Source organism: Gloeophyllum trabeum, assembly GCF_000344685.1.
Source record: "Gloeophyllum trabeum ATCC 11539 unplaced genomic scaffold GLOTRscaffold_00014, whole genome shotgun sequence".
In the NCBI taxonomy this organism is placed as follows: domain Eukaryota; kingdom Fungi; phylum Basidiomycota; class Agaricomycetes; order Gloeophyllales; family Gloeophyllaceae; genus Gloeophyllum; species Gloeophyllum trabeum.
In genome coordinates, this window is record NW_006920423.1 from 408,369 (window position 1) to 425,378 (window position 17,010).

The following is a 17,010-nucleotide window of genomic DNA, read 5'->3' on the forward strand; positions in this document are numbered from 1 at the left end:
TTTATCCTGTGAATAATGTACCAGGAGGAGCTACTGAGCTTTGGGACTCCCCACTGACAGTAGGAGACGCTACAGTTCTCTCAGCGTGATTTTTGATCCCAGTAAGGCTTCTACTGGGCCACATTTAGTGCCTCGACCCCCCCACTTTAAAGAAATTGTGTAAATGAGGTTCTATGCGCTCTTGTGCATTCAGCGCGTACGTTATAGGCAGTATAACCCTCGGTGTAGGGTAGAGGAAGCGTTGAAGAGGTCGAGACTATATACGTGCCGAGGTCCGGCAGATGCCAACCATGTGCACCTGCCGTTTTGGGCGGAGAATCCTGCCTTTTTGAGCACGCGCGAGAGCCTGGGGGGGACTTCTGCGACGCTGATACTAAACGGGTACAAGCCTCCATTAAAGACAGTTGCTCGTCTACTAAGTCTTTTTTAAGAGGCGCAGGATCAAGCCTACTCCTTGACAACTAAGTAGCTTTCTGATATGGACATTATAAGGGAACCCAAGGTTGCCGGTGTCCGTCGGCAACATAGCGCCCTGGACCTACGATACAGTACCAGGTAGGCTGTGCCTGGCACTGTGCCACACAAATATCGAGATCCACGTGCTGTTCGACCTCTTTCTTTGTACCCAACTTGAACTGCCAGTGATCTTGATTGACATGTGCACCATACATAGTACGGGACTTCTTGCATCTTTTCGACTCTAATGAGCCCATAACATTCTACGGCGTTCCCTCCAACCCGCCCGTGCCTATAGGCCCGGATGAGTATGCAAATGCGACGGTAACACCCAATGGCGTCCAGGGTGGCCACTGTCCTCATGTGGATGTAACGTACGATCGGCCTGGCAACTATGACTGTTCAATACGTCCGAGCGAGGAAACCGCCCATACGCAGTGTTGAACAACGGGTGATATCTTTCTTTCATCTACTTATAGTCCGTCTTGACTCCGGATGAAAGCAAGCCAACTTCCGCTCCGGTCAGTCCCATCTCCCCCAACGCGGCTCTCCCGCCTGGTATGTAGACATTCCGCGTTGGCCCGTGTCATTCAGTGATAACCATGTTGCTGCTACTATGGTGTTTTTAGATTACTCCGTCTGGATTCTGAGGCCGTGCCGACTTGCGATTATCATACATTATTCCCCTGCTGCTCCAGATAATCCTTCCCTTTGTTCATTCCTCCAGAGCCATTCCGGTCAACGTTACTATCGATGACATATTTGGGGACGAGAAGTCTGCTGTTTTGCCGAACTGGGCAGATGGCTGGAGATACAACAATTCGCAGTGTGAAGATCCCGGAAGCAGCCCAATTCTAACCACCACCTGTCTGCAAGAGGTCAATCCAGCGACAGCCTTCCAAAATACTTGGACCGGCGTGGTTATAAATGCAACCACAACCTCATATGGTCTCGGCTCGCAACTGAATCTCACTTTCTATGGTGAGGGATTGTCCAGCATCGATTGCGCCATGGAATAACCAAAAGAGACGGCCCGCACGTAGGCACCGCTATTTATGTGTATCATATTATCCCGGCATCGAATCCCTACGTCGAAGACGCCTTCTGGATCAGTTTCGGACTGGACAACGAAGCATATGCGTTGCACTCATATACCAAAACATCTTCCACTCAATACAACCAACTGGCATATTCGCGAGTCGACCTTACCATATCTCATCATACGTTAGGCGTGCATCTTGGGGACCCCGCACTTGTTTTTCGACTACGCCGTCTACACGTAAGTTGACACTTCTGGCTCTAGGATTTATTTGTTTCTTTCTAACCTGTGCTTCTCAGCACTGATGACGGCAACCCTGTGTTACCCAGCACTGTTTTCACGCATTCTGCGCCCAAGGCATCGTCAGGCAGTCCCTCTTTGTTAAATACATCCCCATTAGCCGGGCAAGCTAACGTAGGAGCTATCGCTGGTCGCATAATTGGGGGACTCGCATTCCTTGCTGGCATTGGGGTCGTCTGCCTTCTCTACCATGTGTCTAAACTCCGCCGCATCCAGGGTCCCGCTTCTGTCTCCCGCAACGATTCGAACGAGGGAGGGCATCATGCAGCACTGTGGAGAAACGGCGTAGCGAGTTTATCTGGACCTACGCCAAGTTTCGCATTCTCGCTGCCTGTCGGTGAGACGGAATCTTCAGCGCTTTTCAGGGCGGACGGCACCTCAATTAGGGGCGAGCGGGAGCGCGCTTATTATAACGGCCAGGGTGGAACAAGAGATTGAGCCATTTTGGACGCATGGAAGCGTCGACAGGCCTCGCCTCACTCTGATTCGACAAGGCGGACCAATACCTTCTTAGCCGTATGATTCTGGAGGTTATGATGAGGTCAGGATCGACGAGAATGCCGGTACGCAATCTCCCCCCCCTTCAACAACGTTTTCATGAGCTGTTGTCCTGCAACACATTTTCCATAGCCTGAATTCCTTGTCTCGTTATTTGCATACACTAGCGTTTTAGCATCAGTGAGAGGTTCTCAGGTGCAAGCTGCTACATGAACTGTTGACGTGATGGTCTAAGCTAATTCAAAGATCTTAATCTCCTCCAACCACCTGCAGACTGACCGCTGTCCTTCGTCTTCCGTTATCTCCCGAAAGAAAGCGGTTGCCATCTCCACTCCGAATATGGCTCTTCCATAGGGCGGTCTGAGAATTTGCAAGGGTTTTTCTGACTTACGCAAGTTGCGCCCCCGGCAATGTCCTACGTCCTCCGCACCGTAAATCCAATTGAGACTGACCTCCCAGGAAACAGTGATGCAGCAGTGCCTGGAACTGTGTCACGGCCGAGTGTGCTCGTCTCTGATTGGGCGTCCCTGTATGTACGTCCTGCTATGTTCCATCACGGCCGGATATTTGCAAACAGTAACTTCTTGTTTTCTTTTCGATGCGAGCGGCCACTTCGGAAAGGCCTCCGCGATCACGGCGGGTCCAGAAAATGTTGAATAGCTCCGAACTTTGAAGGCTGCTTCTTTCTGTCCTCCCTGATCGTGTTCAAGTTCTTCTCAGGCAATTATTCGGGGAGAATAAGCGGACCAGGAAGATACTGAAGACTAGCTTAGAGTGAGAGAAGTCAGAAGCTCAGATAGAGCCTATCTGTGCATGTCCAAGTTATTGCTGACAATTATCCCAGATATGTCTTTTTGGATGAATCTTCTGAATCGGTTTAATTTGCCGCTTGTCTACCTGTCCTTCTCCAGAAGATGCGGTGCGAGGTCATCGAGGATTCGAGCGCATATATAGATCAAGACTCTGTCTTGCTTCGTGCGTGTAAGGACGAAGCCCTGTGTTGTGGGCGTACCTCGTTAACAACCGGATAGCTACGAGATATGGTTCCATCTCCGTCCCCGGGGCCCGCAGCCCGCAGGACGTGGCTGCACAAATCTTCAAGGTGTACTAAAACGTCAATACCCCAGACTGTTGGAACAGAAGTTCGCTATGCTGATGGCTATCTTTCGCTAATCATAGAGCTCTTCTCTTTCCTCAATAGATAAACTGACGTCTCCCTGGTAGACCTCAATTGCCTCAACCAGGTTGCGCTGGTCGGTGCGTGAATTTTCCTTTGCTCCTGTGCGTGTTGCTGATGCTCTCGTGGCGGTCGCTAGAACCTGCAGATCTTTCGCTATATCATGGCATACCGTGGCGACTTCCAATTGTGCAACCTCACCTTATTCCTGCGATTGCTGATGCTTGTTCATTTCTCGGCCGCTGTTATGGTGAATATTACCATAGACGACACGTATGGAGACGAAAAGACTGGCCTCAAGCCGAACTGGGTTGTCGGATTCGAGTTCCAGAGCTTGGAATGTCAGCATCCCGGAACGAATCCCATCTTGACCACTACCTGCCTGCAGGGTGTTGACTCGTCGCTCGCTTATAACCAGACCTGGACTGGGATGACTATCAACCAAACTACCAGTACACTTGGTGGGTTGACCCAACTGAACCTCACATTCAATGGTGAGTGGCTATCGTGTACCGATGCTATCCTGGATTCTCAATCTGTGACACAGGAACTGCTATATACGTTTATCACGTAATTCCAGCGATCAACGACTTCTCGGAGACCACGTTTGGCATTGCGTACAGCCTCGATGAAGACGACTCTAAGCTTGAAGCGTACAGCAAGACCCCTCATACACAATACAACCAACTCGCGTACTCACGGGAAGGTCTATCTCCATCTACTCATACACTGGGAGTGACAATTGGGGACCCTGGCCTACCCCAGATGTTCTTCGACTATGCGATTTATACGTATGCATCTCCTTTCCGCCTCAGAATGTCTAATCCCTAACGCTGCGTTCATAGTACAGATGACGATACGACCGGATTGTCTCCCGTGGCTTCCGGGACATCCGACAGTGCCTCCAACGTGTCACGTACTGCTTCCTCATATCAAGGGGACGTATCATCAACCACTGGCATAAAACTTCCCGTGGCACCTATCGTGGTGGGCGCAGTCGGAGGGATCGTATTTTTCGTTTGCTTAGGAGCCGTCTACATTTTTCGCCGCAGATCAAGATCACGCCCACACAGGGACCCCACGAATTCCATTGGGTATAAGGCTCCCGAGACGGGAGGCAGTGGGATATCACAAAATCTTGGGAACATCCTGTCGAATCCAGCGTCCGCCGGACTCCCTTCACCAGAGACTGAGACTCGTACTCCGCTCATTACCAACCCTAGTCTACAATGCACTTACCTTGAGAGCGAGCGTAATCGCCTTACGATCCTCGAGCAGGAGGTAGAGCGACTGCGAGCGGAGCATGGACAGCTGCACGTACCTCCTGCCTATGATGAGCTTGGGCCGCCAGACGGAATGTTTCCTGGAGACATGGCATAAACTGCAGTTGGGACAATGAAGTTCAAATTTTCATGTAATTGTAGGGACACTGGGACCTCAGGATTGACTTGACTGAATTGTTGTATTCCTGATACCGGTGGTAGAGACTTATGCACAACGAAATAAAGGGCGAGTAGTGAGGACAACACTCGGTAGAACGGAGTACGCGTGCTCATCTGTTGTCTAGCGATGATCGCTGAGGACTCGATTCGAGGTGCAAATCCGATGAATCGCCAACACGACCTTCATAGGCGACTATCAATGAAGACCGAGCGGAATAAATGCTAAAAGAATCTCTGAGGAGGAAATACTCTAGCAATCGTGAGGACAACTATCGTTACCATCTGTCGATGGAGGGCTGCGGGATATAAGCAAAAATAGGATCATGGCCGTCCTTGTACTTTCCCTATCATGATGTTAATCTCCAGCGTATTAGTCTTAGAAAAGAGAAACAAACCCAGGAAAGGTCAGAGAGCATAATCGCTTGGGCGGATCGATGCTCAAGCGATTCTCGGCATCGAAGTATCTCCCGTATGAACGTTGGATACGAAGGATAGAGCTGCATAAACCTTACAACGAGCCAGAACCGCGGGACTGGTTAAATGCCACTTGATGAGAATGCTCGACGGCGATGACCATCTTTTGTTAATCATGGCGTTGTTCAATGTCTGTGTATAAATAAACCAGCGGTGCCCTCACTCGTAGATGCCCTCATTCCCCCCGAACAAAGTCGTGCTGGTCGATACGTGCCTCGTCCTTCATTCCTCGAACTACTGCTGCTGACAGCTTCTTAGGGACTGCAGAATCCGCCGAGCTCCAGCCGTAACATGGCATACGTTGCCGGTGTCCGGTGGTTCTACCTTGGCTTATTCCTGCGATTGCTGCTGCTTGCTCATCTCTCGGCCGCTACTTCGGTGAATGTAACCATAGACGATACATACGGAGACGAAAAGACCGGTGGCAAGCCGAATTGGGTAGTCGGATGGGAATTCCAGAGCTCGAATTGCCAGAATCCCGGCCAGAACCCCATCCTGACCACCACCTGTCTGCAAGGCGTTGACCCATCACTCGCCTACAACCAGACCTGGACGGGTATGACTATCAATCAAACCACAAGTGTACTTGGTGGTGGGACCCAGCTCAACCTCACGTTCGATGGTAAGTAATTTCCTCGAACTAATACCATTTTGGACTTACGGGTGATTCGCTTCCCGACACAGGGACTGCGATATATGTCTATCACATAATACCAGCGATGAATGACTTCTCGGAGAACACGTTTGGGATCTCGTACAGCTTGGACGGAGAGCAGCCCATGCTTCAGGCATACGGAAAAGGGCCCCATACACAGTATAATCAACTGGCGTACTCTCGGGAAGGTCTCTCTCCATCCACCCATGTGCTAGGCCTGACGATCGGGGACCCTGGCTTACCCCAAATGTTTTTCGACTACGCGGTTTACACGTGCGCCTGTCTGTTTGCCCTGAGGTCGACGGTCCCCTGACGTCTCTTCTTCAGCACGGATGACGGCACGACCGGATCGTACACCGCTGAGATGCCTGCAACGTCTTGGACGTCATCCGTCAGTTACCCAAAAACATCATCCACTCCTTCCTCGATGGACCAAGCCAGTGCATCGTCGACAAAGAAAGCTAATCTGGCAGCTGTTGTTGGAGGCACTGCAGGAGGAATCGTACTCCTCGCGTGCCTAGGAGGCATCTACCTTTTTCGCCGCAGAAGAGCGTCACGCTCTGATTGGCGTCATGAACACAAGGTTCCCGGGGCAGAGGACGACGGAGAGACGGCTGAGAGGAGCCTCAGCACGAGGAGTCTCGCGTCCGTGCCCGCGACCGTCAGTTTTCGTTCGCCTGAGACCCTGACTCGGTCTCTGTCAACGGTCACTTCGAGTCCTCGCGGAACTGACGCCGGAAGCGAGAGGAACCGCCTTGTGAATCTCGCGCAGGGTCTTGCGCAGGAGGTTGAGCGACTGCGAGCAGAGCAACGCCAGTCGCAGATGCCTCCTGCATATGAGACTAGCATCAATGATAGGCTTTCCTCGCCACATGCGACCTCACCAAGGGACGTGGTGTAAATCGCAATCAAAGGTCTGTATTCATGTATTAGTCCAGTTGTAGGTACGGGTCCGCCTCTACGTATTCAGGTTCGAAGAAGGGGAGCCCTAAAACATATTTTACGGTCGGATCCTGACATTAGACGCGCAGTATATGGACCGCAGTAGATGCATGCTCACCTATTTAATCCAGGCGAAGCGGTTCCAAGGCTCTGTGACGGTCAATAGCAGCACCTCCAACAACAGTTAGTATTGTGGTTGTGGCGAGAGCAACATCAGATATGCAAGGTTGGCCATGGAATGCATGTGGTTGCGGTGTTTCAGATTTACACATATTAGTACATCATGATACAATACTTGAAGAGCATAGAATATATAGTCGAACAAACCGCGACGCGAGGCAGGCGTGCCATGTTATAGAGCGGTACCACGCTCGAAGCTTGCGCGGATCTCGGCAGTATACTTGTCGTAGAACCGTGCGATCTGTAGCAAGGGCGTAAGTAATCGAAAGAAGTGGGGAAATGAGGGGAAGGAATAGGAAGAACCTTCTTGTTGAATACACGGTTCCGCTCGTTGATGTATGTGATGTCGCCCTCATCCTCGTTGGCGCGCTTGCGGTGAAATTTGCGCTTCTTGTCGATACTGGACGAGATCAATTAAGACCGTCAGCATTCACACAGAAGCGGGAATATGGAGGACGTCGAAGGATGCAGGTAAAAAACTGAAGCGGAGAACCGGAATTGGCATGAGGGAGGAGGTATAATACGTACTCTCTGTTCAGCTTCTCTACCACGCGATCGATAGCCTCCTCGCTTGGTTTGTTGTCCGCGTACAGCAGTGTGTTGGCATCCCGGTAGAGACTCTCCGCCGCAAGCTGTTGCTGTTGACTGGACGGTATAAGCTATTGTGCATAAATGTAAATAACACAAGTACTCAGTCGTAGAAGCGGTGCGGGACAGACCTCCATGGATGTCGACGATCCCTCGCCGTTGCCGTTCTGCTTTACAAGTGTACCTGGTGCGAGACCTAGCGCGACCTCTTTCTGCCGATTATACGCAGCGAGATCAGGCTTGATGTAATCCAAGTCCTTCTTATACTTCCTCCTCGCCGCATGTGCATCATCTAGACATCCCACCGCCGTCAGCCACGCCGTGCACTCGCCTTAGAACTCTGGCACAAGCAAACCACGCACCATGGAACTCGAAATCCGCCCTGCGCGCCTTCCTCGCTTTCTTCTTCTCCCACTCATCGTTCTCCTCAATCGTATACTCCCAGTTCTTCTGGCGTTCAATATCCTCGCCGCGCTCCTCCGCATCGGCCTTCAGCCTGAGTGTCTCGGCCAGCTTGCGCTGCCGGTCTAAACGTGCAGCTTCCTTCGCGCCAAGTTTCTGCTTTTGTGACTCTTCGACGAGGGATTGGCGGTTTGCGATGGCGGAAGAGCGCTATGCCAGGGTGAGCTAGCACAACGGAGGCAAAGGGTGGACGGGGCGCACCATTTTGTTCCGGAGCTGCTCGAGCTTCGCTCTCCTCTCCTCCAGCGACAGTTTCTTCTCGCTCTCATCCTTCATCTCGACGTCCTCCTTGCTCTGCTCGGCAGCGGCCTCTTGTCCTTCCGTCATTTGTCGCGCGAACTCCTCGGCTGCACCTGCCACGTTCGACACGCTTTCCGCTACCTTGTGCGCGACTTCCATATTCGAAGAAATGAAAGGCTGTATCTAGAATGAAAACCAGGGGCGAATGTAGAGTTGACCGTCTAGTGTGAGGGGGCACTCCAGGCCTGACATCAACCACAGGAGACTCGGACGTGAGAACAGTGCCACACTGCGCTGTTACCTACGCAGCACTCCTGCCTGTCCCACGCCCCTCTGTTGCCACACCTCTTCCCTGAGCACCACCCCCTACCAACCATGGCCGCCTCATCCGAGAAGAAACCCCGCGAACGCAAGTCCACCGCGGGCTCGAGCTCCAGCAACAGCAGCGCCGCGCGCCTGAAGACCGTCGTGCGGCGCCTCCCCGCGAACCTGCCCGAGGACGTGTTCTGGCAGAGCGTCGCCGCGTGGGTGACGCCCGAGACCGCAAGCTGGAAGGTGTTCTACCCGGGGAAGCTGACGAAGAAGTGAGTCATCGCACTTGTCCCTTTGCTTGAGTGGGAAGCGGGATGGCATGTTGATAAGGAAGGGGTGAATTGAAGGCTGAACAAGGAGAACATCCCCGCGCGGGCGTACATCGCGTTCCGGAGCGAGGAGCAGCTGGCGGTGTTCAGCCGGGAGTACGACGGGCATGTGTTTAGGGACAAAGCAGGTAGCTCTTTCCCCTCTTCTTTTCGTTGCTGAAGCTCATGGCGTGGGGAAGGGAACGAGTCACAGGCGGTCGTAGAGTTCGCGCCGTACCAGAAGATACCCGCGGAGAAGAAGAAGGCGGACGCGCGCCAGGGGACGATAGAGCAAGGTGTGTTAGGCGCTATAAGCACGCGAACATGTAGAGATGAAGGCTGATTCAACATAGACGAGGACTACATCTCGTTTATCGAGTCGCTGAAAGCAGGCCCGAGCAAAACCGGAGATACCGAGACACTACTCGAAACACTCAGTAAGCCTCCCCTTCACCTCCTTCCCTTTTCCCTCCTCCCCTTTCACCAACCCGATCTGACCCAACGACTGTCAACGCACAGTCGCATCAACCCAACCCCCACCCCCGCCAACCACCACGCCCCTCCTCGAGGCGCTCAAAGCCGAGAAAGAAAAGGCCACACACAAAGCCCAGGAACCCGTTGTCGTGCCGAAGCTCATCCAGCGCGAGAAGAAGGATACGCACGCGCACAAGGACGAGGCGGGGGGCAAGAAGAAAGAGAAGGAGAAGGAGAAAGCCACGGGCCCGCAGTCTCCCCCGCGCAAGGGGAAGAAAGGTGGACAGGGCGGAGGCGGAGCACAGGCACCTCAGCAGCAACAGGGGAAGGGGGCGAAGGGCCGGCCTGCGCCTGCGCCGGCCCCGGCAACCCAGCATCAGAGTCAGAATCCCAGCCAAAGCCAGACCCAGAAACCCCCCAGCGCACCGAAAGCCATGCGCGGCTCCGCCCCCCGCCCACATACACCCACCACCGCCACGCCCGCGCGCATCGACGACCCCGAGCCTCCAACACCCACAACCGGGCCCGCATCCACGAACGCCAACACCGCAGGCCCGGCGCGCAGGCGTCCCGTGATCGGGCTCGCGTCGCGCCAGTTCGAGGCGGCGCTGAGCGGTGCGGGTGTGCGGGCGCGGCAGCGGGAGAAGGGGGAGAGTACGCCGGCGACGCCCACGGCGCCTGATAGTGCGTCGGCGCCGAGGGGGATCTTGGTAAGGCCTAATGCTGCTGCTGACGGGGGCGGGGCGGGGGCGGTGCTTGGATCTGCGGAGGGTGTTGGGAGGGGAGGATTTAGAGGGAGAGGGAGGGGGAGAGGGAGGGGCCGGGGGGCTTGAGCGTGAGTTGGCAGGGTGGGCGGTGTATACCATACGGTAGGGGCTTATTGGGACTCACCATTTCTCTTCCACTTGTTATAGCAATTAGATTTGTACAAATGTATATCCAGAATTCAGTGTATTCGTATGGACCTGGTCCGCGAAAATCACCGTGTAACGGTGAAGAGGCTACGTAGCCACATCGCGAGTCTGCTACGGTACTCGTGGGAAACGCCTCACGACTTAAATCTTGAAATTTTGCGTTCTATCTTGCACGTTCTGCTCCTCCGTTCTTCAGCCCCGTCCGAACCATCGCATGGGACCTTGGTAAGTGAACCTCCTACCTGCTTTCGAGGCAATCATTTTTTCGTTTCTGTCGCGTCGACGTTGTATGATGATACCGAATTCACAAAGATCAAGCTCAACAGTCTTACGGGCCTTGCCCGCTTGGGGACTACATTCTGCAATCCTGACTTTACCCTTCCTTCCATGTTTTCATTACTTGGAGGACGTTGTACTGACTGTTCTATCATGTAGGCTGCAGTTGTTCGTCGGGAGAGGGTTTCAGGACCGGTGTAGGAACGGCGGGACCAGGTCCGTAGGTGTATATGGCGGCTGTTGTGTAGATTCAGATACAGGATGCTTGCTGAATGTCATTATATGTTGGCCTGCGAATATGTAAAGGTGAAATTTTCTGAGTCGTCCGTGTTTGTCGTGGCCCTCTTGAGAGTCGTCTCGGCTTAATGTGAACATCAGATTGGAGGCTTGGAGCTCTATCCCGACTCCTCTTCTGCGTGTACTAAACCACCACCACCTTCCCTTCTGTCTTGGATACGTCTGCGCATCTACTGACCTTGAGTGTTCTGGCATTGGTTTGTACGCTCGGTAGGTGGCTTTTTACGTATATCTGCTTGAAAGTTAACAATCGATCCGTTCGATGGCGAAATCCCTACACCGCGCTAACCCCTTCCCGGCACAGACCTCGACAGCCTCGCATCCTCCGTCACCCTCACGCTCTTCCTCTCCCTGACGCGCCCCGACGCGCGGGGAAAGGCCGCCCCCTCCTGCAGACCCCGCGCGCGGACCTGCATCTGCGCCCGGAGAACCTGCACGCCCTCTCCCTCGCCTCCCTCGACCCCTCCGCGCTGCTCTGGTTTGGCGACGAACCCTCCCCCTCCCGTCGGGGAAGTTCGCGCTCGTCGACCATTACCGCTTGAACCCGCTCTTCTCCTCCCCCCTCTCCCCCCTCCGAAGTCGTCGGGATGGTGGACCACGACGACGACGAGGGGCTGTAGATTCAAACGAAGCGACGAGAGGCCGGCGTTACTCTCCCCTCGCGCGAATGCACGGTGTTCCAGGAGGGGAGAAGCGTATGTTGTGACTGATGTCAGGCGAGTTGGCTCGTATCCGTGCAGTCAGTCGGCCGAGCGCCGATCATTCTCCCCGTGTGTTCAGCGCAGGCAGGATGCGCTCTCCGTGCAAGATTCGATCTGGCTATACCGTCTGGCGGGCCTGAAACCCCAGCTGCCGCGTCAGTAATGATGAAGGCGCCGGTCGGGGTTTAGTGCAGGCAAATGTGATAGCCGGATGACGTCTCTTATACCGTCTGGCGTGTGTGAAACCTCCGACACATCGTTCTTTGTTTTTCTTCTACGCGATCCCTGAACATGCGCGAGCCCGTCCTGGAATTTCTCGTGCGGACGGGAACGCCAACTCCGTATCCCGCATACATACTTGCCGGGGATGATCGACGCACCGGAGAATCTGTTGGACAGTCCAATTTGTATACTGTCTCTGGGGAAGTCGGGTTGTTAGCGGGCTGTCTTTCCCCGGGAGGTGGGTGCCGATTCCCCGACTCTCCCAGACTGGACCGGAACAAGGACCCCATCTCTGGAGGGGTCAGCGTAAAGTCAGACCAGGACATGCGACTCGGATGCCCGTGCCCGTGCCCGATTTCCTGGAGATGGGTAGCACAGGACGGTCCACCTCCTGGGGGACTGACCCGTTCTACCGATCTCTGGTGGAGTCCGCCCGTGAAGCTAACTTTCCACTCAGAGTGCACGCTCAGATCACGCGCAGTGTTCCCCGGAGATGGGTAGAACAGTCCTGTCCAGTTGGACCGGCCTCTTCTACCAATCTCTGGAGGTGCCAGCCTGTGCACTGGACTGGAACGATCAATGCAGCGTAGATGCGCCCCGTATCGCACGTGAAGTACACCGCTTGAGGCCCGAAGATGGTTAGCAGACCCGGTCGCGCCCTGGCTTCGTCTGGAAACCGTTACCTATCCTTGGGGAAGTCGCCCTGTAGAGTGGAAGTGGCGATGCGACCGGAAAGCTGTTATATGTCGCGTGTGCTCCGGACTCTTCGCTGAGAGACCGCTGCTGACTTACCGCAGCCATCAGCTGCATCGCAGATAACGCGGTACGTTCCTTGAAGAAACTAAACGTCGATGGGTCCGATGGTGGGCGCATGCAGCACCGTCAAGTCCTTCACAATACTCCTGCGAGACAGACACAACGGTAATATCGACGCGTCCATAGTCCAAGCGCAGGAGCGGTGAAAGGGAAGACGAGGCCCGAAACCATGTATCGGAGTGCGAGAGGGGAGTAGTGGATACTTTCCGCCCTCTGCACTCCTGTCAAGCGTGATACGCTATTGTTGTGAGCCCCACGGACCCACGGTCAAGGGTCGATGGGTTCATTGAACCGTCTGGATACAGTGCGGCAGGGTCCGAATTGGCCGAGTGGCTTAGAGGGTTAGGGACAATGCGCTTCTAGATATCAGTCATACATTTGTGTTCGGCTACAGGGAGGCAATAGGCATCACCGCCCGGTATCTGAGACCGCCTGGCTCGCGCCAGCTTCATCGAAGCTTCCACTGTCTATCCATAACCTCACGCAGCTGCTGGCTACACAAATAGGTGCACTAGAGAGAACAGTACTGCGAGGGCGGGTCTATCGTACAACAGCCACTCAAAACAAAAACTTGACAGTATTGAGAAAGCGAGAGCTTCGGTACAAGAGGAACTGCTGAATTACTGACTCTGAAGAGCATGAGACCTTCAGTGTGGCAGCCAATAGCGTGCCAATGCTTTTCACCGTTCTCTCTTCCATCGTCATTAATATCGCCCTAAGTTGCACGGCTTCCCCCAAGTCAGTTGAGTCTACTTAGTACTAGTGGGTTGGATCACGCGGTTGTGCACGCCTTACTCGAGTGGCGAGCCGTTCGACGGGATTGAGACCAGCACGCCCATTGCAAAGAAAGGATTTGATGCATACCACGAGACAAAGGGGAAAACGCGGTCCTCTCGTTTCATCGCAGCTGATGCCGTGGCTGATACTTAGTTCCGATGATCGCCAGGTCATACAAATTGAAACTGGTTCGAATGTATATCTCTGGTATTCACCCAGTGGATCATCGTCCTCCCTTGCTTTGCCGTGGTTCGATGCCACAAATTGTCTGCTTACCGCACCAGGAACCGAAACGGAGACTCGGAGATGAAATCGGGCGCCACAAACCTTGTCGCTAATCGCGCCTCCACGCGACGCGTATCTTACGACAAGCCTGGCAAATGCCGTCCCCAAAGAGCAAAAGTCAGTCGTGCCATCCCGCTTCCCCTCCTCGTCCGCACGGTCTGGCACGTATTCCGTCCCGTCTTTCTCCGCTGTGCTCTGTGCTTGACATGGTTCGAGTCTGACTAGAGGTCGTTTCTACTGCCTGGGTGCCTTCCGTATACGTCGTTTTGCTTCCCTGGAGGATGTCGGAACACTCGTCACCAACTGTGCTGTGCAGTAAGATCTTCACGTATCGCACCTTAGGCATGGCACTCGAAATATCTAGAAAAGGAGGACTTGGGGCTGAGATTCCATCTGAAAGATCGCTGAGAGGCTGGGACCCACACGAAATCCTGGATGATAAGGGGCTTCCGACGTGAGCAGACTGACGGAATGGACTGCATTGGCGGAAACGCATGACTGGTTCGAGGAGGTTGGGGACCATATAAGGGTGCGTCCTAGGAGAAGATCGGGCTCTGATCACATCTTCTCTCTGTCAATCGACCAACCCGCCAGCAGTTTCTTCGACGCTCGGGATCCGACTTCTTCCTGCCTAGCCTACTTTCTCCCTAGTAGACAACTCAGTGGCGACTTACAGACCAGGGAGACTCACAAAGGACACACCCATCTTGCGCAGTTAACCGGTCAGGGGTATTCGAGAACGACGACTCCTCGGATGACTTGGCCTTACACTTTTGGTTCCTTGTTCCCCAGAGACTTGTCAACAACTGAATATCCGACCGTATGCGAGCATTTTTGTGGGCGTCGAGGGGCGAGTGGGTCAGGGCCAGCTTGACCAAGGAAACTCGCCGACTTGCCCGTAACTCGTCCACGTCGTAGACTAGAGCATGCCGTTCTTTCACTCGAGCTTATGGCTACTCTGGGACCTCAACGTCTAGTTATTGCTATACTGTCTGAGATGCCATTGGTCGTCAGCCACGGATCTTCCAGGATTACGGGGACGGCCACGCACCCAAGCGATCCCTCATTTGATGGCAACTCCCTGTGGTGGCGTCGTTCCATCGTAGTATTAGTCACTTCAGTTGCCTATGTAGACGCTATGAGTATACTGACGGTGTCGCTTTCAAGCGAGATCATCAGCCTACTTGCAGACGCTACACTGGCCGCTGTGGCGCAAATCTCACTTCGACGTCCTGATTAACCGCCCTACCCGGTCTATCGCCTGGACCGTGGCCTGTCAGATGGGGGCTGGTCGAATTCCTCGTCGACAAACATGAAGCACAACCAGGCTATAGCGCCATCGCCTTGTCGATGGATCCTTGTATTTCTTCGGCAGCAGCCGGGCTCGGCTAACGGTGCTCAGCGCCTCGTCATCGTCACCCCTCTCAGGTCGGAGGGCCAACGATATGGATGGATGGAGAGCGGAGCACGTTTATTCTGCTCGTACAGAGTGATAGTACAAACGGTGCGAAGAACAAGACAAAGGAAAACAGAGGTCACTACCCCCTCTCCGACAACACTTTGCTACTCGTACAAGATGTAACCAGAAGAAATATCGTACAACCGCAGTGCGGAGTCTGACCCTCCTTCGTTAAACATCCCCCAGAATCATCATCTGCGTACCGGAAAATATCCCCTCTATTTCAGCCTTCTTCGCCTAATCAGCATCGGGATGTCTCTGCCCCACCCCGCGCAGACGTTGGTTAGCCCGCGACCTTCACCATATTGTCGACTGCCACAGAGGAACAGCTAGCGGAACGGCGGCGGCGGCGGTCATGCGCTGATAGCGGTCGAGGTAAGGGCGCGGTCGCCGTGGCTCTTGTGGCGCCGTCGGTGGCTTGGGCGGCGATCGCTGGAGTTGCGCCCGTGCCGCAGCGGCGCACTTGTCCGCGTACTCGCGGAGCTGCCCAGGCGTAATCGGGCGTGTCCCGTCGAGCTTCGGCCATGCGGGCGTGTCTGAATCTGACCCCGACCCGTGTGGCGCATGTTGCTTCGGCATGGCAGTCGCCGAGCGGTCGTCGTCGGGCGGCGTGGCGATGGTGGGCAATTGCTCGGTGGTGGACGCGGGCGAAAGGTTGAGATACGAGTAGGCCGACGCGGATGGTGAGGCGGGCTCAGGCTTCTCGACGAGGTCCTCGAAGGGATCGAAGATGAAGGGGATGATGGGGGGTGGCCACGCGACAGTCGGGCCTTCAATGTGCTGAATCCATGACAGCTGCGATAGCATCCTCTGTGACTCGATAGGCTCGAAGGCCTCCTCGTCCTCGTAGCCGCCTAACCCTATTTTGAAGACGCCGTACGCGTCGTCGACGACGTCGATGGCGGGGCGTGGGATGGGGAGGAGGGTGGGCTCGAACATCTTCGCGTCGATCCAGGCAGGGCGCGCCCGACGGGGTTTAGGTTGATAGAGGACCGGCTCGCGAGCAAGGGCCTCTTCCGCCTGGTCGGTTATTTTGCGTTCTTTCAGTGAGGACGACTAATAACCAATCTTCTTCAGATGCAATTATCGACAAGGCGTCGCGAAGAGATCGTACCTCATCAGTCGCGTCGATTGAGTTCTTCGGAGTGTATGTAGCGTCCATCAACCCGTCGAAGTCGTCGTTGTCGGTGGCGACGGACGATGTGGCACTGTTGGGAGGCGCGTCGGCCGCAGGAGATGTGCTCAGGGCGAAGGCTTCCAAAGAAGTCAAAAGATTCTTGAAGCAGGAGTACATTGTTGCAATTGTTTCCGGGCGATGGTGGGCGATGGTGGTCAAGGTGCGAATTGGGGGGGATGTGGTTGAAGTCGGACTTATATGTTCTCACGGCAGGTGCCGAAGACCATAATCGCGCGGTTCGAAATGCTTCTAGGCCCGCTGCCTGCACTGCAAGACGGTGCGAGACTACCGAGCGTACAGGGCTACTTTGGAATGATAAGGATACAGAACGAGCCAAAGAAAAAAATCAAAGCGAAAATATTGAGGTGTGGCGTCTCCCCCCGCCGGACACTCGCTCTACTCTACAAGGTATGAGCCCCATCCCTCTATTTCATACCCGTCAATGCGGTCTGGTGAATCATGTCCGTGTGGTGTTCTCAGGGGAGAATCTAGTAGGGCTAGTGTACCCCATGTAGTGCCTCGACAGCGGAGGTGTCGAG

At 54.4% G+C, this 17,010-nt stretch overlaps 5 protein-coding genes across 5 annotated transcripts; 3 read left to right on the top strand and 2 right to left on the bottom strand.

Annotated features, from left to right (window-relative positions):
- Positions 1 to 3,633: 3,633 nt before the first annotated feature.
- On the top strand, positions 3,634 to 4,850 carry GLOTRDRAFT_96075 (uncharacterized protein; the record flags this gene model as incomplete). The annotated part of the gene is made up of 3 exons (XM_007871518.1): positions 3,634 to 3,964; positions 4,018 to 4,261; positions 4,523 to 4,850. 3 exons carry the CDS (start codon positions 3,634 to 3,636, stop codon positions 4,848 to 4,850), a joined length of 903 nt encoding a protein of 300 aa, XP_007869709.1.
- An 827-nt stretch (positions 4,851 to 5,677) lies between these two features.
- Positions 5,678 to 6,354, top strand: GLOTRDRAFT_96076 (uncharacterized protein; the record flags this gene model as incomplete). The annotated part of the gene is made up of 2 exons (XM_007871519.1): positions 5,678 to 6,008; positions 6,104 to 6,354. The coding sequence occupies 2 exons, from the start codon at positions 5,678 to 5,680 to the stop codon at positions 6,352 to 6,354; spliced, it is 582 nt and encodes a 193-aa protein (XP_007869710.1).
- A 981-nt stretch (positions 6,355 to 7,335) lies between these two features.
- GLOTRDRAFT_107931 (SYF2-domain-containing protein) lies at positions 7,336 to 8,612 on the bottom strand (the record flags this gene model as incomplete). The annotated part of the gene is made up of 6 exons (XM_007871520.1): positions 7,336 to 7,404; positions 7,467 to 7,563; positions 7,692 to 7,822; positions 7,928 to 8,043; positions 8,114 to 8,363; positions 8,415 to 8,612. 6 exons carry the CDS (start codon positions 8,610 to 8,612, stop codon positions 7,336 to 7,338), a joined length of 861 nt encoding a protein of 286 aa, XP_007869711.1.
- Positions 8,613 to 8,828: 216 nt separating this feature from the next.
- On the top strand, positions 8,829 to 10,537 carry GLOTRDRAFT_123003 (uncharacterized protein; the record flags this gene model as incomplete). Its single annotated transcript, XM_007871521.1, has 6 exons — positions 8,829 to 9,037; positions 9,113 to 9,222; positions 9,274 to 9,369; positions 9,427 to 9,510; positions 9,593 to 10,231; positions 10,491 to 10,537. 6 exons carry the CDS (start codon positions 8,829 to 8,831, stop codon positions 10,535 to 10,537), a joined length of 1,185 nt encoding a protein of 394 aa, XP_007869712.1.
- A 5,054-nt stretch (positions 10,538 to 15,591) lies between these two features.
- GLOTRDRAFT_132631 (uncharacterized protein) lies at positions 15,592 to 16,588 on the bottom strand (the record flags this gene model as incomplete). The annotated part of the gene is made up of 2 exons (XM_007871522.1): positions 15,592 to 16,350; positions 16,409 to 16,588. The coding sequence occupies 2 exons, from the start codon at positions 16,586 to 16,588 to the stop codon at positions 15,592 to 15,594; spliced, it is 939 nt and encodes a 312-aa protein (XP_007869713.1).
- Positions 16,589 to 17,010: the final 422 nt, after the last annotated feature.